The sequence below is a fragment of the Euprymna scolopes genome, chromosome 5 (genome assembly GCF_053919585.1).
Source record: "Euprymna scolopes isolate OS-2025 chromosome 5, ASM5391958v1, whole genome shotgun sequence".
NCBI classification, from domain to species: Eukaryota; Metazoa; Mollusca; class Cephalopoda; order Sepiida; family Sepiolidae; genus Euprymna; species Euprymna scolopes.
This window is the reverse complement of record NC_136486.1, coordinates 127,382,697-127,409,180: the sequence shown is the minus strand read 5'-3', so window position 1 is coordinate 127,409,180 and position 26,484 is coordinate 127,382,697. Positions and strand designations below refer to the sequence as shown.

The 26,484-nt window shown below is 33.4% G+C and overlaps 1 protein-coding gene across 1 annotated transcript in view; it reads left to right on the top strand.

The window, feature by feature from the left end:
• The window catches only part of LOC145276968 (uncharacterized), a 925,232-nt gene that overhangs the window by 662,419 nt on the left and 236,329 nt on the right, over positions 1-26,484 (top strand). The window contains exon 10 of the mRNA XM_080128511.1: positions 8,720-8,841. Coding sequence (XP_079984637.1) covers positions 8,720-8,841 — 122 coding nt within the window. The remainder of the gene's footprint in view (positions 1-8,719; positions 8,842-26,484) is intronic.

Here is a 26,484-nt window from a genome sequence, read left to right as displayed (position 1 = left end):
CTCTCTCAGGTGGCCAGAAAGTGGGTTCTCATTCTAAGTTAAATTTACATTGAAAAGTGATCACCCACTTTTCGAAAAAGTAATTTCATGAATGTCATGAAAACTTTTTTTTTGCTACGTAAACGGTTTGCAGATTCGTTTTTAGCATACCGAAATCTACAATAAAATATTTTGTTATATATGAACGTGAAACGGGCCTTAAAGTAAAATAATACCGGATTTTTTTGAGCAGATTTGCCGTTTAGTTGTACAAATATCCTCACACCAGGTAATCACTAAAAGGGATTTTTAAAAGTCGTCACCTGTATCGAGCAAAAGTTTAAAACCACCGATTATATGCCAGCCTACATCATGGTAACATATATTGAGTGAGTTCCTAACAGTATTTTTAGTTTAAACTCATTTTCCCAAAATTTCCCCAAACTTAACATGTTCGATACAGTCTGCCGCCATTTGTATTTTTCAGATATACCGATAAACATTGAATGTTTTTGAACCGATTATACATTACATAAAAACACAAAATCTTATCCAGTTAGGTAGAACACTTACTTTTCTTGCCTTTAATAACATTTATTTGTTATATATTTATTTTTTGACAACTTCTTTGTATCTGTGTTTAGTAATATAAACCCTTTTCATTTAATGTAACGTTTAGTCGGCTCGAAAAACAGTGTTTATTGGTGTATTTGAAAGCTACAAATGGTGGTGGACACTGTTGATTACTTTAAGTTAGAGAAAGTGAGTTAAAACTAAAAAAACTATACAAAATACTGTCAGAAACCTATCCATTATGCCAGCCTATGTCATGGTAACATATGTTCGGTGAGTTTCAGACACTGTTTTGTATAGTTTTTAGTTTTCAACTTACTTTCCCAAACTTAACGTATTCAACAGAATTCGCGACCATTTCTGTTTTTTGAGCCAATTAAACATTTTACATTACATAAAAACACTAAACAATTATCCAATTAGGTAGAAACGTAAATTACCTTACCTTTGCTTTCATTTATTTGTTTTTGGACGACTTTTTTGAATCTGTGTATAGTAACCCCCCCCCTCCCCCCACCATCAACCAAATATTAATTACTAAATCACATTTTTTAAAACAACAAAAAAAAAAGCATTTAGCGTTTCAACATTTTTGCTACGTTCGGCTTCATCCACTGATTGTTGGTCAAGTCCAAAACATGAATGATTGACAGAAACTCTCGAGGATCCAGATCAAATTCTGCAAGAGCACCATTTTTTTCAGTTTCGCCTTCTTTTTCACTTTTTGCAGTGGATTGCTGTACTAATATAAGAAACATGCATTTTCTCTTTTATTAAATTTTTCCATTACACCAAATTGAGCCACTGCAACGCGTGGCAGGGTACCGCTAGTATATATATATATATATATATATATATATATATATATATAATGCTAGACTGTTGATACTGTAATCGTGAGTTGATCCTTGTTGATAGGTGATCCATGCTGATGACGGGTTATACACAGGAAGATGTATTCATGGAAAATATTTAACTATTTAATAAATAATGATAAAACTAAATAAAAATATGTCCCGTCAAAAAAGGGTCGGGGTGATGCATAAAAACAAAAATAAAGGGAAGGTAATCTCTCTCTCTCTTCTTTTTAGGAAGCGAAAATTAAATACAAAATAAGGACTGGTTCACTACCCATCGCTAAAAAATAACAATATATCATATATATTTTCAATGGACACTGTACTTTGATCATTCATCAATACCTACCGTTTCACGTGACTATGATCACAGTAGCTGATGAACCAGTTATACTTAATATCTTAAACCTTTGCAAATTGAGTTACCAGTGTTTCTGTGGAACAGAAAGTACTGATGGATGATCAAAACAATTTATAGGGTCCATTAAAAAATATATGCAATTGCATAGTTAATTTACCACTTTTATTATTTCTCCTGTAACACTGAATTACAGTTTGTGCATGTATGTGTGTGTATATATATATATATATATATATATATATATATATATATATATATATATATGAGTGAAAGTGTCTGTCTACATTTCTCAATACAATAACTGTCAATTTTCAGTCTACACACTCGAAATTTGATATACGGGGTAGTGAGATTTGGGAAAATGTTTGTAATCAGTTTTCGGCCAGAAATTTGGCTGTTAAGGGGTCAAAGTTCAACGATTTGACCTTTGAGAACTCTACCAAACTCCTCCGTCAATTTTGGGTCCAAATACTTGAAATTTTAGATATAGGTTCCTTGGACACGGATCTAACAATAACTTGATTTGAGCCAAAAACAATAGATGTTAAGGGATCATAATAGGGATCAAAGTTTTAAAAAATTTGACCTCTGTGATCTCTACCAAATTACTCAGACTCATCTAAACATTTGAAATTTTACATAAAGGGTATTCAGAGATAAGGCAAGCTTTTTAATCAGTTTGGGTCGAAAATTTGAGCTACAAATATATAAATCCATGTATGTATGTTTGCATGTCTGCCTAAAACTTTTGACAGAGGTAACGGATTTTCACAAGATCAGTATCGTTTTGAAGCTCGACCCTTCAGACGACAAATACTGAAAAATTGGCTAAAAACATTAATTTCTTTACCCTCAACCGGGCACTTTTCTACAGGAAGGGGTTGCTTTTTTCGCAGATATTTTCGAAAGTCATCCTCTCTTTTCGATTGTCTAGCCTTAATTTAAACCTACATCGCTTCCGGTTTGGCAGTAGTCGTAACAGCAAAAACGTCACTTTTTTTTCACATTCTTTTCCTCCTTCACGGTGCAGGTTCGAGCCTGCCTTCCTACTACCACTTTTTGTTTTTGCTCAACACACACCTCCAAACACCCGGGCAACGCCAGGCACCCATGCTAGTATATAATATTTTCACAAAAATCAAGACAACAAAATATAAAATGAGAACATTATATTATTTAAAAATATTAAAAAATAACTACTCTTCAGACAGCAAAATACACTAGTTATACATATATGGATACATTCATAATCTCTATTTTAAGAGATCAAGTAGTTGGACTTACCTCCACACCACTCTTATATTTTCATTTTGTTTTTATTTATTCAAGAGCCTTCAAAATTAGTAATCGCCCCATTTTTGTATTTCTACTTTTTAAATAATATTTCAACCAATTACCTATTTTAATTTTAATTTCATATTGTGTATGTTTTTTTTTCTTTTAATAATTATTTTTCTTCTTTATTTGATTTATTTTCCAAATACTCATCTACACCTTCAAATTCTATTTAGATGTTCCACTATTTCTTCCTCAATCTACCATAGTTTCATATAAACTTTGTTTGCATGTTACAATCTACTTAATTTTTGCTTAATATGTTATTTCTTAAGAAGGAACTGTAATTAAAAAGTTAATTTAAATAGTATTAATTAAAATTTATCTTCATCCAATATTGGTTATGTACAATAATTTACATTTTAAATTTATCTTTTCAATTCTTATCATTATCTAAGTATTTTTAAAAAGATTTTTTTATCTTTCCTCTCCATTATCATTAGTAATATCTTTACGTTCTAAGGGAGATAACTCTGTTTTGTCAATATTTATCAATTTATCGAAATTCTATGAATTCATATTTTAATATTTTGACTTAGTTCAATTTCTCAGTTTTCTTCGACTTTATATTTTAACTAGCATGGGTGCCCGGCGTTGCCCGGAGGTGTGTGTTGAGCAAAAAAAAAAAAAAAAGTTGTAGTAGGAAGGCAGGCTTGAACCCGTACTGCGAAGGAGGAAAAGAATGTGAAAAAAGTGACGTTTTTGCTGTTATGATCACCATCAAATCGGAAGTGATGTAGGTTTAAATTAAGGCTAGACAATCGCAAAGAGGGTATGACTTTCGAAAATATCTGTGAAAAAAGCAACCCCTCCCTGTAGAAAAGTGGCCAGTTGAGGGTGAAGAAATTACTGTTTTAGCCAATTTTTCAGTATTCGTCATCTGAAGGGTCGAGCTTCAAAACGATACTGATCTTGTGAAAATCCGTTACCTCTGTTAAAAGTTTCAGGCAGACACGCAAGCATACATACATACATACATACATACATATATATATTTGTAGCTCAAATTTTCGACCCAAACCGATTAAAAAGCTTGCCCTATCTTTGAATACCCTTTATGTAAAATTTCAAATGTTTAGACGAGAAATTGTCTGAGTAATTTGGTAGAGATCACAGAGGTCAAATTTTTTAAAACTTTGACTCCTATTATGACCCCTTAACATTTATTGTTTTTGGCTCAAATCAAGTTATTAAGTTAGATCCATGTCCAAGGAACCTATATCTAAAATTTCGAGTGTTTAGACCCAAAATTGGCGGAGGAGTTTGGTAGAGTTCTCAAAAGTTAAATAAAATATAAAATTTCGAGTGTGTAGACTGAAAATTGACAGAGTTATTGCACACGGAAATGTACACAGACACACACACAGACTTCAGACACTTTCACTTTTATAGATATATAGACTAAATTTATTTTAATCCATCCTAATCTGTTTATCTCCATATCTTGCAGTTACTTAACGTTAGATTTTTTCTCATTCTTGTAGTATTGAAATTACTTGTGTGTTATTTTATTACTCATAACGATTATTGAAATCAAAATCATTTCTATTTCACCTATTTAGGTTATAATTATTTTAGTTTCTATATATTAAGTTGATCTAATAATTTATTGCACCATTTTAAAATCTTAGTATTAAATTTAGCATTCTCTTTCCACACTTACATTTCACCCTCAAGATATTCTGTAACTTTTTCCATTTTTAAATTTATTTCAATCAGGTTTTAGGTGTGATAACAAGAATTTATTTTTACGAAACATATTTGCATAACATCTAACTTTTTGTTTAAAATTTCCTCTTTAGAATAATCAAAACATAAGAATAAGCGAAGTAAATATTTTTAAATATTAAAATGTTAAAACTTAAAAAAATTGAAAAGCAAAACACCCAACAAAACTAATGTAAGGCAAACGAACGATATTAAATGTAAAAATCGGAAAAACAAAAACAAAAAAAAATGTGAATGTAATGGAAAAAACCCCCAGAAAAATGAACGTTAAAACTTCTTTAAAAAATCTTCAAAATAAAAACCCCCCAAAAAACATGTGAAAAAGGGCTTTCGGGTGTTTAGAGGTGCGTGTGCTTGGGCGGGGAGGGGGGGGGGTAATCAAAACATAAGAATAAACGAAGTAAATATTAAATATTAAATTATAAAATAATTTATATAAAAAAAATCGAAAAAACACACAAAAAAAACTAACGTAAGGCAAACGAACGATGTTAAATGTAAAAATCGGAAAAACAAAAACAAAAGAAAACGCGAATGTGATGAAAAAAAAAAAACAGAAAAACGAACGTTAAAACTTCTTTAAAAAAGCTAAAAAATAAAAACCAAAAAAAACATAGAACGTGAAAAATTGCTTAAATGACCCTGCTTCAATATAAAAATTTAAAAAATCGAAAAATAAAAAGACATCTCACACAACGATTCGAACCCAAAACATTTAGATACTGACCCAGCGCTCTAACCAACTGACCTAAGATGACGTCGACGAAACTCTGTTGCTTTTTCAAATATTGAAAGTAAATCAGGTTATGACGTCATATGATGCATGCGTAGAAGCGAATTCGTCATGAGAGGGCGGTTTTTGCTGACCCCTTCCCTGTAGAAAAGTGCTGATTTCAGGGTGAAAAAATTAACGTTTTTGGCCAATTTTTCGATATTTGTCGGGCGAAGGATGGGGCTTTCATAGGAGACCAAATTTGTGAATTTTTATTCTGTCTGTCGAAAGTTTTAGCAGACATACAAACACACACACATACATACATTTTCACTTTAATATATATAGATAGTATTATGACTATTATGTTTCTTCATTATTTTTAATTTCATTCTTTTTATTCTCATAAATTTTATACCTCTTTTAATTATTTACATTTCTTCCTTTCATTGCCATTGTAAGTTTGTTCTGCTATTTTTATTATCCACCTCCTTTATGTATTTTATTTTTCCTTGATATCCTGATCTGATTATTCGTTATAATAATCCTTATTGAATATATTCTCATTTTGTAATAACTCGAATTTTGATATACTGTGGATAATAGCTTTTTTCATACACTTAAGATCATCAGATTTATAATCTATGTAGATTAGTTCAGTTTGTGATATGGTTCATAAGTATTGTCTTTGAGATTTAGAGTTATATCTAAAAAATTCAATATATTACAATTGCAGTCTAGTGTTATTTCTAACTTAAGTTTATTAAAAATAGTTTAATTTTTTTTCTAGTTTTTTTTATATCATTCGATCACTTGAATTAACTAAAAATAATGCATCATCTCTGTATAGCCCTCCATTTAAGCTCAGTATTTTTTAAATTTTTATACATCTCCTGTAGTATGTATACAAACCTACTAGGTCAGTTATCACACAGTCTGGAGATCCCATCGTAACATCCAAATGGTTTTCTCTATTCTTCCTTGTCCATAATTCATTATCACATTTAATGAAGGTTTTTCTCGCTAGTTTTATAATCTCTATTTCTAATTTAGTTACATCTGTTTCACTTTCTGCTAATTTTAGTGCTTTCTCAAATAGTTCAGGAGTTATAAATAGATAATATGAGTAGATCTCAAACAATGAATTTTCTGGAACCAATCTATCACCTCCAGGTGTGTGTGCTTGTTTATATATATAATATATGCATAGGATTCACTCTAATTCATAATAGGAATTACTTTTTAACAAGTTAAAAAAAATCATTATGAACTTTGGAACACAGTTACTAGGCATAAAGGATCGTAATATAAGTTACATGTAGTTTAATTTAGTTTTATGCAAAGAAAGTATGAAGGGTGCGAAAGTCTTTTGTAAAAATTCAGATACCTTCAATTTTTTAAAAATTTTAACAGCAAGTATGAGACATCAATTAATAAATATTCCATAAATTTCAGTTTCTTTGAAATATTTTAAAGAATTGAACATTATTTAAAAATTCAAACATTTCAGATTTACATTAGATTTGATTCATAGTCATTAGATACTAATTAAGCAAGATTCCCTGAATTTTAATTTCTTCTTAAGATCTCTTAAGCTTTAAATTTTAGACATTTTCTAGAATAAAAATCATGTAATGGATTGGAATAAGGATTCTAGGCATAAAGTTTAGTATCCTTATATCTTGATTTCAATCTTTGTAAGAGAGAAATAAAAGTGATGCAAAACTGCTCTGTTCAAAGAATTAATTTTCTCTACCCTGAGACGGGTATTCCTGGTGTATGTGTGCGTATTGCAGTAATACTTTTTAATAACTTATTGTTTGGTATTCATTTTTTAGTACTTTTATTTTCCATATAATATTGATTAAATATAAAATAAATAATGTTGCCAAAACAAACGTGAATCTTTATACGTCCATATTTTCTATCATATTTTTCCCTATTGCCTTTTTTTTTTTTACTCCTTTGTTATATCAATTTGTCTTGCTTCTGTCTTTTAGTCTTTGCTATTCTTTCTTTAGCATTCTTCCTTTTATCAGAAACACATCTGCCGCCGATTCTGAAAAATCATTTACTTTTTCCTATGCATTCCTCGCATCTCAAAGAGATGTTTTGGCAGTCCTTAATGCTTTAGTTTCAAATAGCATTTCAGTCACTAAACGTGTTAATTAAATGGACAAATCTTATTTAAAACGGATTTAAAAACCTCTATAAAATATTCTGTCTAGTGAATGGTTGTATGTGATACTTAAACTTTAAAAAGCATTTTATTTGGTCTGTCATGTTTAAATTTGTAATGGCACTTTATTTGGTCTGTCATGCTGAAATAAAAAATAACATTTTCTTTAGTCTGTCTTGCAGAATTTTGAAATAGCATTTTATTTGATCTGTCATGCTAAAATTAGAAATAACTTTTATTCTGTCTGTCATGAAAAAGTTTAAAATAGCATTTTATTTGACCTGTCATGCTGAAGTTGGAAATAGCATTTTATTTGATCTGTCATGCTGGAGTTTGAAATAGCATTTTATTTTATCTGTCATGCTGGAGTTTGAAATAGCATTTTATTTTATCTGTCATGCTGGAGTTTGAAATAGCATTTTATTTTATCTGTCATGCTGAAGTTTGCAAGAACATTTCCTTGGGGCTATCATGCTTAAATTTGTATTTTTTTTTTTTGGGGGGGGGGGTGTCATGCTTAAGTTTGAAAAAAAACATGACAGACTAGTGAAAGGTACTATGACAGACCAACAAAAATATGTTATTCTAAACTTCAGCAAAACATACAAAAAGGGAATGTATTTTCAAATTGAAGCATCATAAACATAAAAGCATTACTACAACTTAAGACAAATGAAAAATGCAAAACTTTAAAATTGCATTTTTTGCTGGTCTGTCATGCTGAAATTTGAAATCACATTTTTTTTTGTTTGTATTGTTGAATCTTAAGATAAAGTATTGGTTTGTCTGTCATAATTTAGTTTGAAATATTATTTTCATCTCTGAAACTGCTGATTAAATAGACAAGTTTTTCCATTGTTTTTTTGTTTTTTTTAAATTCTTGTATATCTTTATTGAGAATCTTTGAAAATGGTATTTTTTTTTCTGCAGCACCATTAATGTTTGACAAGAAAAAAAATTCTTACATGTTTTTGTTTTTACTTTTTCCCTTTCAGACTTGATGAATGCCATGTACCGTGTAGAAAGTGATAACAGCGTAGATGCCGATGAACCAATAATGAAGCATATGATGGAAGGAGGTGTTACCATTCTTAAACAGTTGGAAAGGAAGAAACAGGTAAGTTGTTTGAAACAATAAGGGACATGAAGAAAAAAAATCCTTCGCCAATAAACCAAGTAATATATGACGTGATGATGGATATCTGCCGGCATCCACACATGCGGCTTTTTTTTTTTAAATGCAAGATCCAAGGTGTTTTGGTACGTGCAGAAACGAACACAACCACGTGAGGCTATTCATTATAAAAAGCAAGAATTAATTACACATGCGGAAAAGAAAATATATTCTTGAACCAATTAACTAATGTTAAAGAGCCAGTCTTGTAATATAAAAATGATCCAAAATGAGATAACAAAAGGAATACCATGCAAAAAAAAAAAAAAAAATTTTCCAATTGCTAATATTAAATGTAGTTATCCTAAGCAAAAATTGGTAGCATCAATCCAATCAGAGAAGTGCAGTGTAGAGTCCTTCTAGTGTAAAGACAAAAAGGTATGACTGAAAAAAAAAGAAAAAAAGAAAAGAGATTCAGTATATTTTATAATAATATTCCACTGGTTTGCTTCCCAGCTGATTACAATATAATAGCATTCAAGTCCAATGTAAACAAGTTCTTGTTGAGCTGTCCCCATTAAATAATCCAAATTCCACCCGATCTACCCCATTAAAGATTACTAAACTGTTACCTTAAATTCATTAACCCTTATTCTTGAGTGGCCTTCTGGCCTTGATAAGTAGTAACACATTTGTAAAAAAAAAAAAAGTTTTTTTAAATAACTTGTGGTTATAAAAATAATCATCCAAATCTTTGTGATCATACCTTGTTATTATACTAAAAATATTGCAGCAGTAATAGATTATAACTGTACTACTGTGCATCTTTTGTCACAAATGACGGAAAAAACTATACTTTGCCAGTGTTTGTACAAATTTTCATATAAAAATCACCAGGATGGTGACAGGACTGTTCACACTTACTAACAAAAAGGGGTTCCAAAGACTAGATTTATTCTCACTTGAGTTGTGGAAGATGCAAAGAAATTGGAATGTAACTCTACATTTTAAGGAGTTTTTCACTCCAGCATCAAATTCTGGTTATCACAGTCACCTGTAAAAGATGTACCACTGTTGCTTTCTTTTCAATGAAAGAAAAGCAGCATTCTATGTTGGTTTTTCTGTTCCGTGCAAGAGGTGGTTATGACAAACTTTTCAAGAAATTGACAATATTTTATTTTTGAAAACAAACTTTTCAAGAAATTGACAATATTTTATTTTTGAAAACAAGGTTTTCAAGAAATCTACGTTTTGCTTTTGAAAACAAGGTTTTCAAGAAATTTACGTTTTACTTTTAAAAACAAGCTTTTCAAGAAATTTACGTTTTACTTTTAAAAACAAGCTTTTCAAGAAATTTACGTTTTGCTTTTGAAAACACTTTTCAAGAACTCAATAACATAAACAAACCTCTTCTTGGCATAAAATGACTCCCAGAGGTTGAAATACTATTAAACAAACTCAACTCTAGCTGTTTTTTATCTGGTGCTAAACAATTATTTGTAAAAGATTAATTAAACAATGTATAGTCATCACATGGAGAGTTTTTATTATTAAAAAAAAAAAAACATGCCATTTTCACTTTTGACTCGATAGAAGTAAATCAGCGTTATTTGTCTTTCTGCTCTGTGTAAAAACCTACGGTAGGGGGTTGTGACGGTGACTACCATATTCCATATTTGAAGTAACCTTGGATAAACATTTAGACTGCATATTGATATGAACAACTTTCAACTATCTCTTTATATGGATTTTTTTTTTTTACAAAGGAGTCACCTCTTATCAAGGCCTAGAGGTCACTCGAAGATAAGGGTTAATGAGTGTATGGTAGTCAATGGGACAAGACAATGTCGTAGTAATTGTTAATAGTGGAAATTTGTTAAATTGGATTACTTAAGGGGATGGCTTATTAAAAACTTGTTTACATTAGACTTGAAGATGACCATATTGTAGTCAGCTGAAAAGCAGGCTAATAGAACACAGTTCCACAGGTGTGCAGTTCTAATGAAAGAAGCTTTGTTCATGGAATCCACGTTTAGCTTTAGGCTCATATAAAGAGTGGGGGAAATTATTGATAGTGGTTTCAGCTAGACGGGTGTTTTTCATGAAAGTTTTGCAAGGAGGGGGACCATAGATTGGAGTGCAGACAGGCACTTGCCATGAAAATAACGTTAGAGTAGAGACCGGCTAATAAATGTCTCTTCTGACACTATTTTACTTTTTTTTTTTTTTTTTTTTTTGCCAAATAAATTTTCTTTTATATCATAATCATAGAATTACTTTAGTAATTTAATTTTTCATATATAAATTATCATTTCTGATGTCCAAAGAAAATAAAAACACTTACCTTTTATTGGTCCCACTAATTCAATCTCTTCGTCCATTCGTTTGTTCGCACTTATTTCAATAACCACGCCCTGGATTTAAAAAATTTTTTGCACAAACATTATTCACGGTGAAAGTAAATTTTTCACTTGTAGAGGGGGACCCCACATGCTCGGCTTGTTTAGAGTGAAAAATTTCCCTTCGAATTAATTTTAGGAGGCTGTGGATATTCAACTTAAATTTGTTTTGTTGTTTCCCCAATGTAATGGTTTCATCCAAGACTAGACAAACATCATTTTTACTTGTTAACTTTTGTATGACCCAATGGATTTATATTTATTTATATACAAATAAATACACACTGGTCTTTATTATAGACTAGATGGATCTCAAAGATTACCTTTCTGTATAAACTGGTATAATAGATACTGCCACAGATTTTGGTATCGGCTAAGCTGAGTTCAAATCCAATCAAATATTTTCAATGACGCGTAAGAGGCTACTATGATAGGGGTCACATTTATAAGTGAGTAAACATTCAAGTTTCTGCTTGTTGGTGTGGTCTGGGGAAACAATCAGTAAAAAGGGAATCTCAAACGTAATTGGTCCAAAAACAGGAACTATCAGAGTAAAACATCTGGCATGAATGTGTAGAATTTTGCTACAAGTCGGTGTTTATGTTGAACAGATACAATTGCATTAAATTCATCTGACCACATTCCTAGAAGTACTTGTAAAACATGCACAGGGATGCAATATTGAAAGTGATGTGACAGTGGCTAGACCTTGGAAGACCTATCAGGTTAGAAATTGTTTTTTGGATCGATTTTACAGCATATGAATCTGCTGTACTAAACTATTTAACAAATAGCAGCATGTGTTTAATTAATTGTTTTTAAGGAAATCAGTTGACAGAAACAGATCCCAAACTGTTTGAAAAAGATGAAAGCCTCTACTGAAATTCTAAGAGACCTGTTGTGTTAATAACTTGTTTTCTTTGTTTATTGATTATATATTTTTTAAAACTTTTGGCTTACACCTGACAGCAGAAGACACCAGTAATGTTAAAGTTAGAGTTCTCAAATTTGGTGGCTTTTTTCTATATAGTTATGTCCTTTGTCTTGAGTGCACATTCAATATGGTGTCTGGCCAATATTAACCGTATTTATCCAACATTGTATGAAGTACTAAGTGAACCAACTAACAATTTGGAGTAGATGTTCTGGTTAGACATTAAATACCACAACAACAACCGTGTGGTGTGATATATGAATTATCATTTCTGATGACCTAAAGAAAATTAAAAAAAAAAAAAAACACTAACCTTTTATTGGTCCCCCAACAAAGGAGGGATTGGACCTATTAATTCAATCCCTTCATCCATTCGTTTGTTCGCACTTATTTCAATAACCATGCCCTGGATTTAAAAATTTTTTTGCACAAACATTAGTCATGGTGAAAGTAAAAAGATGTGTTGTAAAATGGATAAATAAAAGTAAATATTGTACATTATACTGAGGTTTATTAAAGAAAAGATATGTTTCTGAATTTTTGAGATGAGGATTTATTATTCATATTATTTGGATTCTTTACACTACTGTTCTCATCTTATTTTCACAATGTTTCATTCAATGTAACCTTCGACTGTCTTCTAGTGTATCTTGTCCAACTCTGGGAAACTTTCTGTCAAATGCAAGAATCTTGCAGCCCTGGTGCACAGTGGATGAAATACTTGGTAAAATTCAGTTGTACATTGCATTTTTCTCGAGGGTTGACAGTTCAATTCTCAGCATGGGCGGCACTCAAAATACATGTGCAAATTACTTAGGACGTCTACTTAATCATGGCTGATGGTATGAAAGCATGCCTCCCTCTTTGGATTAAATAAAGGGTTCTGTTCAAAATTCTGTTCAGATTTCATGTTCGACAGAAAGATTCCCAGAGATCTCTCTCTCTCTCTCTCTCTCTTTCTCTCTTTCTCTCTCTCTAAATATATATATATAGATATTATTTATTTGTGTTTGTGATACTTTTTTGAATGAATTCATTTATTTATACGAAAGTGTATTTTTACCTGAATGCAAGTTGAGAATAATTTTCACTTTTACCAATTTAGGACCCCCCAAATGGGGAGCGACATATATATTGTTTTAAAAATATAATTATCTACTGACGCGTGTTTCGTTGTCTATGACCTATCAGAGTGGCTGAATCTAGCAAAAATTGAAATTGGGACCTCATGGAAATATATATATACACGAGGGCGTGCAATAAGTAATGCCCCTGACCCACTTCGCATAGCAGTAGAGCAACGAAACTTGGCACAGTCATTAGTCTTTCTCTACATAGGAACCACCCAGAGTTATGCATTTCTCCCATCGTTTGATGCAGCTCTGGAGACTGTTTTTGTAGACCAACCCAGGTTGGTCCTCCAACCATGTCGTGACTTTAGAAATCAAGGCTGCATCATCTGGGAAAGGCTTTCCTTTCAAAAACAACTTCATGACTAGGAAGAGGTGAAAGTCAGAGGGTGCAAGGTCAGGAGAGTAGGGAGGATGAGGAAGGATTTCATAACCATATACCCGTGCTTCTGATCTGGCGACATGCGAGTTGTGGACCGGAGCATTATCCTGCACGAGGAGGGTACCTTTACTGATCTTGCCCCGCCTCTTGATTTTGATAGCTTCCCTTAATTTCCTCAAAAGTGAAGCATAATAGGCTCCTGTAATTGTGGTATCCTTTGCCAGGAAATCTGTCATCACTACACCATCCTAGTCCCAAAAGACTGTGAGCATGACCTTGCCAGCAGAGGGCTGCATCCTTGCCTTCATTGGAGGTGGTGAGTCCAAGTGCTTTCACTGCATTGACTAGGCTTTGGTCTCTGGATCATAGTGATGGAGCCAGGTTTCATCCTGTGTAATCAGTCTTTTGAAAAACTTTGACTAATCTTCTTAGCACATCTCCAAATTCATCCTCAATGCATTCTCGCTTCTGGAATGGTGTGAGCAACCTGGGAATCCATCTGGTAGACACCTTATGCATATGCAAATGGTCATGAATGATAGTTTCCACAGACCCTGTACTAATCTTGATATCTTGGGCTATTTGGCGAATAGTAATGTGCCGATCTTCCAAAATGGCAGCCTCAACTTGACGGACAGATGCCTCATCAATAGCAGAAGGGGAGCGACCAGGTCTGGGAGCTGTTTCCATAGACTTCTGGCCATGTTTGAATTCACGATGCCAGCATTTTACAAGGTCATATGATGGGGCATTATCACCATAAGTTTCTTTCATTTCATCAAAAGTCTCCTGTAGTGTGCGTCCTTTCAAATACAAAAACCGGATCACTGCTCGACATTCAACAGGCTCCATTTCACACCTGACTCAGTTCAAACACCAGTAAAACAGAAATCACAATTAGTTCAGAGCTGTAATTTGCCACATAACCCGTAGAGATATAAATCATTGCACATGCAAAATTTCAGCTAGATCAGACAACTGGAAGTGGATCAGGGACATTACTTATTGCACGCTCCTCGTACCCTATCACTCTAACCCTATCACACGTATCGTTTCATGCAAAAGGTCGATGGTAAAAAGTGTTTATTCTGTCTGAGGCAATACTAAAACAGATTATATCAGTTTTGTGGATGTGTCTTGTGTAGTTTTTTACTTTTAGCTAAACGCAGACACCGTTACTCTTTATATAGCAGATGACTTTTTCGATCAAAACTTATAATACATAAACTTGATTTTATATTCTGAGTGTCAAGCATTGTATATTAAGTGTAAAATAGTTACAACTTTTAGCATAAAACATCTGTTTTCCAAGTAAAATATAGTTAAAGATCCCTTATATATAATACAACGTTTTATAATAAGCCATTTATTCTTCAGAAAATTCTAGAATTAAAAAACACAAAAAAGAACCCACTAAAATGGATGAGCGCCTATCAATAATTCTTTGACAGCTTGCAAAGAGCAGAGTTTAGATTATGAAAACATTCTTTTCGTAAGATTTCTTCAAGTAGGAAAAGTATACCTCAGCGTCTCTTTCATTCGCGTTCATATTTTATTTTATCTTTCAAAAAATTTCCAACTTCTTTCATGAAAGCGCTGAAATCAATAAATGCCATTTTGAATTAAAAATGTGTGTCGTCTTCCAGTCTGCAAGAATGACAACGATTTGCAGAGATGTCAATTGGGTATTCATGATGGCCAGTAGTTTCCTGCGTATTCTTCAATGTTCTGTGACAACTTCTCATACTCACAGCGTCGCATATGGAACCATCTCTTTTAAGGAAACATTTATTCGGAATATCCGATAACATCTTTTCTTTGTAAGCCGACTGAAACTGTTTCCTAAATGATACAGGAAAAATAAATTGTTTGATTTAAACAAATTTTTTTTTACTTTATTTCTAAAATTTTATTGTTTATTTTTTTGGAAGAGACTGACCTAGTTACACAGTTAATGCAATGATATAAGCTAGTCATAAAATGACATGCCTCCACCTGACAATGTAAGAATGGGCAAAAATCTTTTCTGGGGCTCACTTCTCTGTATTGTATGAAATATAAAAATTATGTCATGGATACGTTGATAACCCCCAAATCTATTAGGTTATTTATTTATTGGTCCCCCATCAAAAGGAGGGTGGACCTGTAAATTCACCTTCGTCTGTCCGCACTTTTCTCAATAACTATGTTTTGGAATTTTTGTAAATTTTGCACAAACATTAAACATGATATGAGTAAAAAATAACTCAACTGATTTTCCATGAAAACTCCGATTGCCCCTCCTAGGGTGCTTTTTGGGTTAAAATGGCTAAAATTGACATTTTTGTGCTTATTAACAAAAATTGATGCCTTGGATTTTTATAAAACTTTCTGAAAAGTTGTAACTAACTGATTTCTATATAATTTTGTTTGTCTATACTTTGCAATAACTCTTGGGTGTGCCCCAGGGCTCTTTTAGGGCTAATAAAAACACTCCATTTTTGGGACTATTTTACCATATTTGTCCAAAATTTTCTGTGTATGTCTATTTAGCAGTTTTGCATGGTGCTGAACTCAAATGTAAATATGTTAAGGCCTTGAGGACTTTTGGGACTAAATAGGGGCGGGCAAATGATGGACTTAGTCATTTCTTTTTTTGCATGCTGCAGAACTCAAATTTACATATGTTAAGTCTAAAACTGTACCGTTTGTTCATTTTCACCAGGATTTTACGTCCCCTTGAGACTTTTGAGGCTAAATGGGGAGGGGGGGAGTAAATGTTGAACTTAGTCATTTTTTTAATGTCTTATTCACTGTGCACTTACAACGGAACCATGCATGCTTCACTTATTTTTATATGTTTTTTACTCCAAACAAGACATATTGCCATTTCATACCTAAGATGCTACTATTTGAGATCATTTCTAAAAAGGGACCATGTAAAGTTGAGTAGTAAAATATCTGTTCACGTTACATTTAGATGAAGGGGTGGGATTTTGTTCCTTCTCGGGTTTGCCGGAGGGGGTATATATATTTCTGTGAAAATAACTTTTTTAAAAATTTTATTTCACCTTTTATTCATACCAATCTTTAATTTATGAAGCTCAATATAATTACAGAGCATATAACAAATAAATGACAAGAGTCTATATTCCAAATTTCATAATGTTGACCATCTTAAAATTTATTCCTTTAAATACATTGACATTCACAATTCTTGACAGCAACGGTTTCATAACGCAAAATCTTTCATTTTAATTATTATATTCATCAATGAATCTATATTGCCCTTAAGTTGCAATTACCTTTTATTTATTATGCCATATATATATATATATATAGAGAGAGAGAGAGAGAGAGAGAGATCAAAAACGTATATAAGGATTCTGGTACTCTTGCAGAATTTGACCCAAATTCTTATGACTTTCCATCAATCATGGATTTGTTATTGGAACTTTCTTACCACAAATTAGACTGAGATATTAGAATGACCATACGAAAATGGAGAAATTACAAAAAAGACGATTAAGCAGAAACACTCCGTGCTGTTCAACAATGTCTGTCTAAATATATATACAAGATTCAAGCCAGCAAGAATGCCCAGACGGTCCACAGAGTTTTATAATTATTAAGATATTCTTTCTGACTGATTATTGCTGATAGAATAATTATCTATCATGAAAACTCACCTGCAATTGATTGACAAAACATGGTCAACAGACCGAGAAATCTTGGCAAGGTTCGTGCACCCTGAGGCTTAATATGTAATTTATATCAAGAAAGAGATAATGCCAGAAATGCCATTAACAAATGATTTTCTCAGGGGAAATGTTTGGCTTATCTAAGTTCTACAGGGCTTTCTCATATTGATGATAAATACAATATTACTTATCTCCCTTTCAATAAGAAATTTCTTTCCATTTATTTATTCATTTTTATTTTACAAACGAATTACCACTTATCAAGGCCCAGAGGCCACTCGAGGATTAAAGAGTGTACAGTAGTCAAAAGGACAATATCGTAGTAATCGTTAGAAGTGTAAATTTGGTAAATTGGATTACTTAAGGGGAACGGCTCATCAAGAACTTGTTTACATTGGACTTGAAATCGAGGATAAGAGTTAAAGAGTGTACTGTGAGCAAAAGGGCAATATCCTAGTAATCGATAGAAGTGTAAATCTGGTAAATTGGATTACTAAAGGGAAACGGCTCAGCAAGAAGTTGTTTACTTCTTTCGATCAATTTGTTTGAAGTCACTAAATATTACATCTTTCTTTCTATAATCAAAGCATAATGGTCACATTTTTATATTTAATCTGTATCTAAATTAAGAATTTATACTTCAGTTTGATCCTTATTAATAGAACCGAGATAATTGTTTTTTTTTTTTTTTTTCTATATGGACTCTCCTGTTGATTTTGACATATGATGCTCACACAAAATCCATACAGATGGCTTTTTTTTATAGTGTTGAAGGCTTTGTTTAAAACCATCCACACTTTTCGCAACTACTACTGCACTCGGTATTCCTTGTTGAATCAGTTTATTGCAAATTGCTGATTTAAATAATTTAATTAAAATTTTTTACTTTTTTTTCTATCTATCTATCTATCTATCTATATATATATATATATATAGATGTTGTTTTTGTTTTGGTTTTAGCGATATGTTTTGAATGAATTCAATTATTTACGAAAGTACATTTTTACCTAAATGCGAGTTGGGAATAATTTTCCCTTTTAACCAATTTGGTACCCCCACATGGGGAGCGGTATATATATTATTTTTTTAAATGTAATTATCCACTGACACGTGTTTCGGCGTCTACGACTCATCAGAATGGCTGTATCTAGCGAGATTCAAAATCGGGACCCAACAGTAATGAGTCTAAACCCTTACCCCTGGACGATTTCGCCAACTGACTGTATATATCGTGATTTACTTAGATGTTGTTTTTGTTTTGGTTTTAGCGATATGTTTTGAATGAATTCAATTATTTACGAAAGTGCATTTTTACCTAAATGTGAGTTAGGAATAATTTTCCCTTTTAACCAATTTGGTACCCTCACATGGGGAGCGGTATATATATTATTTTTTAAAATGTAATTATCCACTGACACCTGTTTCGTCGTCTACCACTCATCAGAGTGGCTATATATATATATATATATAATATATATATATATTAGTGATGGTACAATTCCAATATTTTTCCCGATTTTGATACAATTACCGATTCTGTACTAAATTCTGATTCCGATACAATTTCCGATTCCAACTCTTTATAAATCTCTAAATATTTAATTATAAAAGTTTTATTTTGTCCCGATTACATAAAAACACATCTTAAATGTTCCTATATTTTCTCAAACGTAAAAACACATTTTCGCAGGGATGATCTAGAGATTTTAGTCTTACTAGAAGTTTAAATCAATAAATATTCATTATTTTATTATTACTAAAAGCAGTGGATGATGTTTTTTAAACCAAAATCAAATAAAAAAGATAATTTAAGGAATCGGTTTTGGCATTGGAAAATAGGCTCAAATTTTTCCGATACCGATTCTGATATCCCAAAAAGCTCTGATTTTTCCGATTCCCGATTCCAATTAATCATCCCAACACTAATATATATATAAATTTTTATAAATTAAATTTAAAAAATGAGGAATAAAAGTTACATAGACCTTTATCATATTATCAGATCAATAAAGACGAAAGTGAGAAAAAAAATGGAAAAAAACCTCTTTAGGCCATGACATTTTGAAGCTAAATGCTTCTCATCATTTTCATTCTAATTGATCTAATGATATAAAGATCTATGTAACTTTTATTCCTGATCGTTTTTAAAGTGTAATTTATGAATTGGTCTTTTTAATCGTGTAGAGCTTTTACTATATTGATTGGTTTGCTTTATTAAAAGATATTTTTCAGGTTCATTATATATATATATATGTATATATATATATATATATATATATACACACACACATACTTTCTATTTGTTTTAACGTAAGAAGTAATATATTGCTACACAGTCATGAGCATGTTTCGATCAGCTAGTTCCTACGCCTCTAGTTACTAATAACTAGCTGGCCGAAACATGCTCATGACTGTGTAGCAACATATTGCTGCTTATGTTAAAAAAATAGAAAATATACCTTGCTCTACTTCGGTATTGAGCACTCTTGTATTCACCTCATTAAACTTCATTGGTTATTTTACCTCTGGAAAATAATAACCTCGTTTATATATATATATATATATATATATATATATGTGTGTGTGTGTGCATTTAAGTAGCATATTTTTATTTAGTCAAATATTAACAGAGTGGTTTTGCTTTTTATTTTCAATTTTCCGAATACTCCATTTAGTATTTTGGATATCTATGTCAACAGTAAAGTCATAAGTGTGAATATATCAAAACTAACCCTACCTAATAATGATTTGATGGATCAGATCAAAAAAGAAAGAAAATGGATCAAGAAACCTACAGAACTTACACCAATTTGGCCGAAATGCTCAATGGAATAATCAGAAAATTTGAGAAATTAAAAAAAAAGTTGTTTTTTTCTTACTTGGGCGTCATCACTTATCAAAGACCGAAGGTCACTCGAGGATAAAGTTTAATGAATGTAAGGTGGTAATATAGTAATATCACCAATAGTGTAAATTGGGTAGGATTTTATTTTTTTATGGAGACAGCTTCACAAGAACTTGTTTACATTAGATTTGAAGGCTACCATGTTATATTCAACTGGAAAGCAAGCCAGTGGAACAGTGTTCCAAAAGGCAGGCAGTTCTGGGAAAGAAGCTTTGTTCATAGAATCTGCATTAAGATCTAGGCACAGATATAGAGTGGGGTAATCATATATAGTGGTTGTTGCTAGTCGAGTAATTTTTGTGTAAGTTTGGCAAGGCGGGGACCATAGATTGGAGTCTGGTCGAGCACTTGCCATGAAAATAGCGATAGAACAGAGATAAGTTTGTAATGTCTCTTTTGTGAGAAAGAGGTTACAGGGAAGAGAAAAGGACATCACCTGCTAGGTCTCGAAGCCAGTTTTGAAATTTATCAAAGCAGGGTAGGGCTCGTTGAGCAGCTCCTGCCCAATGTGACAATACTCGATTTTAGGACATACGTGGCTCATGCCAGATAGAGGATTGCATCAGCAGTGAGATACCTACTGGAGTGGTACAATAATCCAACCATTTTTCCAGCGATTTTGGCAAAAGATGTGATGTATGTGCTCCATTTTAAATCAGGAGTGAAAGTCAGTCCCAGAAGCTTGTCAAAATGTGGAGCTTCCCCAAGACAAGAGCCTTATCAATTAAAAAGACTTCATGGTTTTTAATAATGTTTGCCTAAATCATGGGTTTCCAAAATATGGCCTATGGGCCAGATCTGGCATGCCAAAGTTTTTAATCTGGCCTCGATGGAACCCTCCTGGAAAATGTAAAAATATTTATGAAAAATCTTTTTAATGGAAATGCGTGAAAATAGTATGATGGTTTTTTTTGGGGTGGGGGTCCAGAAAATGATTAAAAAATGAGGTTTTGGAGAACCAGTTTCACTAATGAGCAAAACAGTATAAAAAATGTCCAAGTCATTTTTTTTTTATTTTACCTTGCATAGCTCTAAAAAGCCAGCAATACGACCCCCCCTCCTCCATTTGAAAACTTTGGAAACTCCTGGTCTAAATAATTAGTCAGAAGCTTTTCACATTTAACCTGCAGAGCATTTACCTCGAAGGAAGCAATGAAATAGTTTTATAATATATATTTTTATTTTTTCATATACGGATCTGTTTCGTCTTAATCAAACTCATCAGTGTGGCTAGGTAAGGCTATATTACTGGATTTGAACACCTGACTAAGGTCACCTTTTACCTTTCATTCAATCAATGTCTTTACCTGCTCAGCTACTATGATCCAAATATGCAGATAAAAAATTTTGAGCTGATGCTGTACTCACATATTCAGATTTGATATGTGTCGGTTTGGTTTCTTTATTTTGCTTTATGGCATATCAACTAGTGTTGGGACGATTAATTGGAATCAGGAATTTGAAAAATCAGAACTTTTTGGGTATTGGAACTGGAAAGCTTTGTGCCTACTTTCTAATGCTAAAAACGATTCTTTTTAATTGGCTTTTTTATTTGATTTTGTTTAAAGCAAAACCTTATGCTGCATATAGTAATGATGATGTAATAAATGCTTATTGATTTCAAATTATTAGTAAAACTAAAATCGATAGATCATCCCCCACAAATGTATTTTCACATTGGAGAAATTATCTGCATATTTAACGTGTGTTTATGGTAATTGTAAAAAAAAAATAACTATAGTTAAACATGTAGAGATTTATAAAGAATCGGAATCGGGAATAATATTGGAATCGTTCCATCACTAATGTCAATCGTTTTTGTTTTATTTAATGCCAAATCGATTAATCTTAGAAAAATTTTTTTACACTTCCAGTTTTCTATATCTTTAAATATTTATTAATAGTGTTTAGTTTGGTTGTTTTATATAAAAAAAAAATGTTTTTTTTTGCTTTGAAGACCATGATCGAGTTTTGCAAAGAGAGAAAAAAAAAAAAAAAACAATAACATCAATGTTTGGTGCATTTTAGGTCAGAAAGCCAGTATCTTCAGACAGCCTGATTTGGTAGTACGAGAGATATGTAGCTGTGTAAACAACTGCTTACAACTATTTGAATGTGTCTCCCGACAAACACACCTGGATCTCCTCTTGTTAGCGTGTTATGGCTTGAATAAGATACATCAAAGTATACTAATTGCAGATGGAAAGAAATACATTTTTATTTATTAGCTGTTGGTTTTATAGATTATCTGTTTTATCGATTCTATTTTTTTTTTTTTGTGTGTGTATCGGACCGATTGGCGAGTCGATGATGAAGTGTTTGTTATTTTTTAATCATGAATTTCTCTGTTACGCTTTGCATCCCAGGATGCAATTTTGTATGATAGTTTGATCAGCACAAGTAAAAAGAAATATGTTTGGAAAGCACGAGAAGATATAAAGTATATAAAAAAAAATGTGGTTGAGTTAGAAATCAAAAATATGATGAGTTTCTTTTTTCAACATTATCAGACCTGATTGATGGTGATATGATATTTCGACCGGTCAAAGAAAATTGTGTTGCAATTACTTGGTTGTACTTTTTTAAAAATTAAAAAAAAAAACAAAAAAAAAACAGTAAAGTTACATTGATAAACTGCATAGGATTATAGGTCAGAAGTCATCTCGCTGCAATTTCTATATCAAGTAATTGATCTTTCTATCAGTTTTGAGAGACAATGGATACTCTCTGTAAGACTGCTTATACAAGGAATCCATATTGCATAATCCAACTGTTATAACAGTCACAAGGTAGACAAAATAAGAAATAAAAACTTCAACTTGCTTTTTTTTTCCGTTGTAACGACAACATTTATTTCATCATTCTCCTGTTACGGCTGTGATGTCACCCACATCTCTAATGTGTTCTCGAGCATTATCCACGTCTCTAACGTGATCTTTCTCCTATTTATATAGTCTTTTTCTTTACTGGTGATGTCATTTTGCATGCATGCGTGCATCCGTGCTGTTACAACTGCACCTCAACATTGCTCAAGTCTGGTGGCAAGGAGAAATCTAGGATTACTGAAACAATGCCAGGATTAGCAGAAAAAATAGTGTTATTTTGGAGTTTTCTTTTTCCAAGACTAATTACACAATCAAGACTTTAGTCTGGTATGACCCTTCTATTCAATCAGTAACCAAAAGGAGGATCTATGAATTATTTTTTCAAGAGAATTGGTAAAAATGATGCAGTAGCATGACAAATGTCAAACCTGGCATATTGAGTCGACAGCCTTCATATACAACCACAATAACATGCTACTTCCATAATATTGCATGATATCAAGTAATTCTTAATGGGATAAAGTTGCTAGTCCTGTATTCAAGGTTTGGTGCTATGTTTTATTTTACCTCATCTGAAACAAGTTGCTTCATCAAAGTTAGAAAGTCAAGTCTATTCTACTATTTAAGTGTATTGTAAATTCACATTACTCAACAACTTGGCCAAGATCAAAGTGTAGTATCTGTTCCGGCAGATGCTGCAAGCTATGACTAGCTATGACTAACAAAGACCAGATGTGGGGGCAACCCCACATGCCTGACCTTTAACCAGCTCCCATTTCCCACCTCTCGGGAGCTGGTCCCCTTTTTCCCTTCCCCCTCCCTTCACTCCTCACATTAAAAATTGGCCTTGTGCCTAATTTGCTCGGTGGGGGAGCAAATAAATACCATCTGTTCCGGCAGATACTGCAAGCTATGACTAGCTATGACTAGCAAAGACCAGATGTGGGGGCAACCCCACATGCCTGACCTTTAACCAGCTCCCATTTCCCACCTCTCGGGAGCTGGTCCCCTTTTCCCCTTCCCCCTCCCTTCACTCCTCACATTAAAAATCGGCCTTGTGCCTAATTTGCTCGGTGGGGGAGCAAATAAATACCATCTGTTCCGGCAGATACTGCAAGCTATGACTGGCTATGACTAGCTATGACTAGCAAAGACCGGATGTGGGGGCAACCCCACATGCCTGACCATTAACCTACTCCCATTTCCCACCTCTCGGGAGCTGGTCCCCTTTTCCCCTTCCCCCTCCCTTCACTCCTCACATAAAAAATTGGCCTTGTGCCTAATTTGCTCGGTGGGGGAGCAAATAAATACCATCTGTTCCGGCAGATGCTGCACTTAAGATAATTTGTACCAGTCAATGGAGGGGAAACCCTCTATACTGGGACAATTATTATTTTTGGTAACCAGAGTGACCCCTTTTAGGGGAGCTGGTTTTTACCTCACATTAAAAACGGCCTTGTGCCTAATTTGCTCAGTGGGGGAGCAAATAAATACCATCTGTTCCGGCAGATACTGCAAGCTATGACTAGCTATGACTAGCTATGACTAGCAAAGACCAGATGTGGGGGCAACCCCACATGCCTGACCATTAACCAGCTCCCATTTCCCACCTCTCGGGAGCTGGTCCCCTTTTTCCCTTCCCCCTCCCTTCACTCCTCACATTAAAAATCGGCCTTGTGCCTAATTTGCTCGGTGGGGGAGCAAATAAACACCATCTGTTCCGGCAGATGCTGCAAGCTATGACTAGCTATGACTAGCAAAGACCAGATGTGGGGGCAACCCCACATGCCTGACCTTTAACCAGCTCCCATTTCCCACCTCTCGGGAGCTGGTCCCCTTTTTCCCTTCCCCCTCCCTTCACTCCTCACATTAAAAATCGGCCTTGTGCCTAATTTGCTCGGTGGGGGAGCAAATAAACACCATCTGTTCCGGCAGATACTGCAAGCTATGACTAGCAAAGACCAGATGTGGGGGCAACCCCACATGTCTGACCTTTAACCAGCTCCCATTTCCCACCTCTCGGGAGCTGGCCCCCTTTTTCCCTTCCCCCTCCCTTCACTCCTCACATTAAAAATCGGCCTTGTGCCTAATTTGCTCGGTGGGGGAGCAAATAAATACCATCTGTTCCGGCAGATATTGCAAGCAAAGACCATATGTGGGGGCAACTCCACATATAAGACCTTGGTCAATGTAGGGGCAACCCTTCATACCAATTGTCACTATCCAGCTCCCCTACTCCCCGGGGAGTTGGTCCCCATTTCCCCTTCACTCCTCACTTTAAAAATCGGCCTTGTGCCTAATTTGCTCAGTGGGGGAGCAAATAAATACCATCTGTTCTGGCAGATACTGCAAGATATGACTAGCTATGACTAGCAAAGACCAGATGTGGGGGCAACCCCACATGCTTGACCTTTAACCAGCTCCCATTTCCCACCTCTCGGGAGCTGGTCCCCTTTTCCCCTTCCCCCTCCCTTCACTCCTCACATTAAAAATCGGCCTTGTGCCTAATTTGCTCGGTGGGGGAGCAAATAAATACCATCTGTTCTTCAGATGCTGCGCTTCCATTTCTTGTTCTCTTTCGGTGGAGGAGAAATCCTTCACGACTGAGACAATTTTTATTTTTGTACCTTTTCTCCACGTTAAAAAACGATCCTGGTGTCTAACTCTGTCCCGTGGGGAGGCATAGTAAATAGGTACTTAACAACCAAGTTGAACACAGCATAACAAGCCCTTCAGTCAATGTCAGCGGTCAAGAAATTACAAATGTATATGAATAATCAAAAATATTTTTTTTAATTATATTCCTTATTGGCATTTTCTCATCTTTTAACTATTTTGAATGTTTAACTATTTTTATGTTTTTTTTTAAATTTATTTATTTATTTATTTATTTTTGAGACACGTATCTAGTTAAAAATCCTTTAGATTTAAACCCAGGTATTGACATCATAATAACTACTATTTTAGTAATGTGTACTTTGCTTATATATATATATTTTATCAACCCCATGTTTCTATTTGTTTATGAACAGATGACAAACTTGTCAAATGCTGTAACTTATATATATATATATATATATATATATATATATATATATGTAAGGTATTTAGTTCTTTTCCACTGCAAGAACCGCGTCACTAGTCAAAAAGTGTGATTGAGAAGTCAGCGCCCCCAAGGAAGCGCACTTTGATCTGCAAAGTGCCGAAGCAGTCCTGCCGGCATTCCCCAGTTAGGATGCTTAATGTAATTACCAATAAACTAACCCCTTTCTCAAAGAAAATAAGCAAAGCCTGGGAAAGTGGACCTGATACAACTGCACAGAATCAACATTGCACCGCAATCAATGAGGACTAGGTCATTACAGGAATGGTCTAATCTCAGTTGATTTTG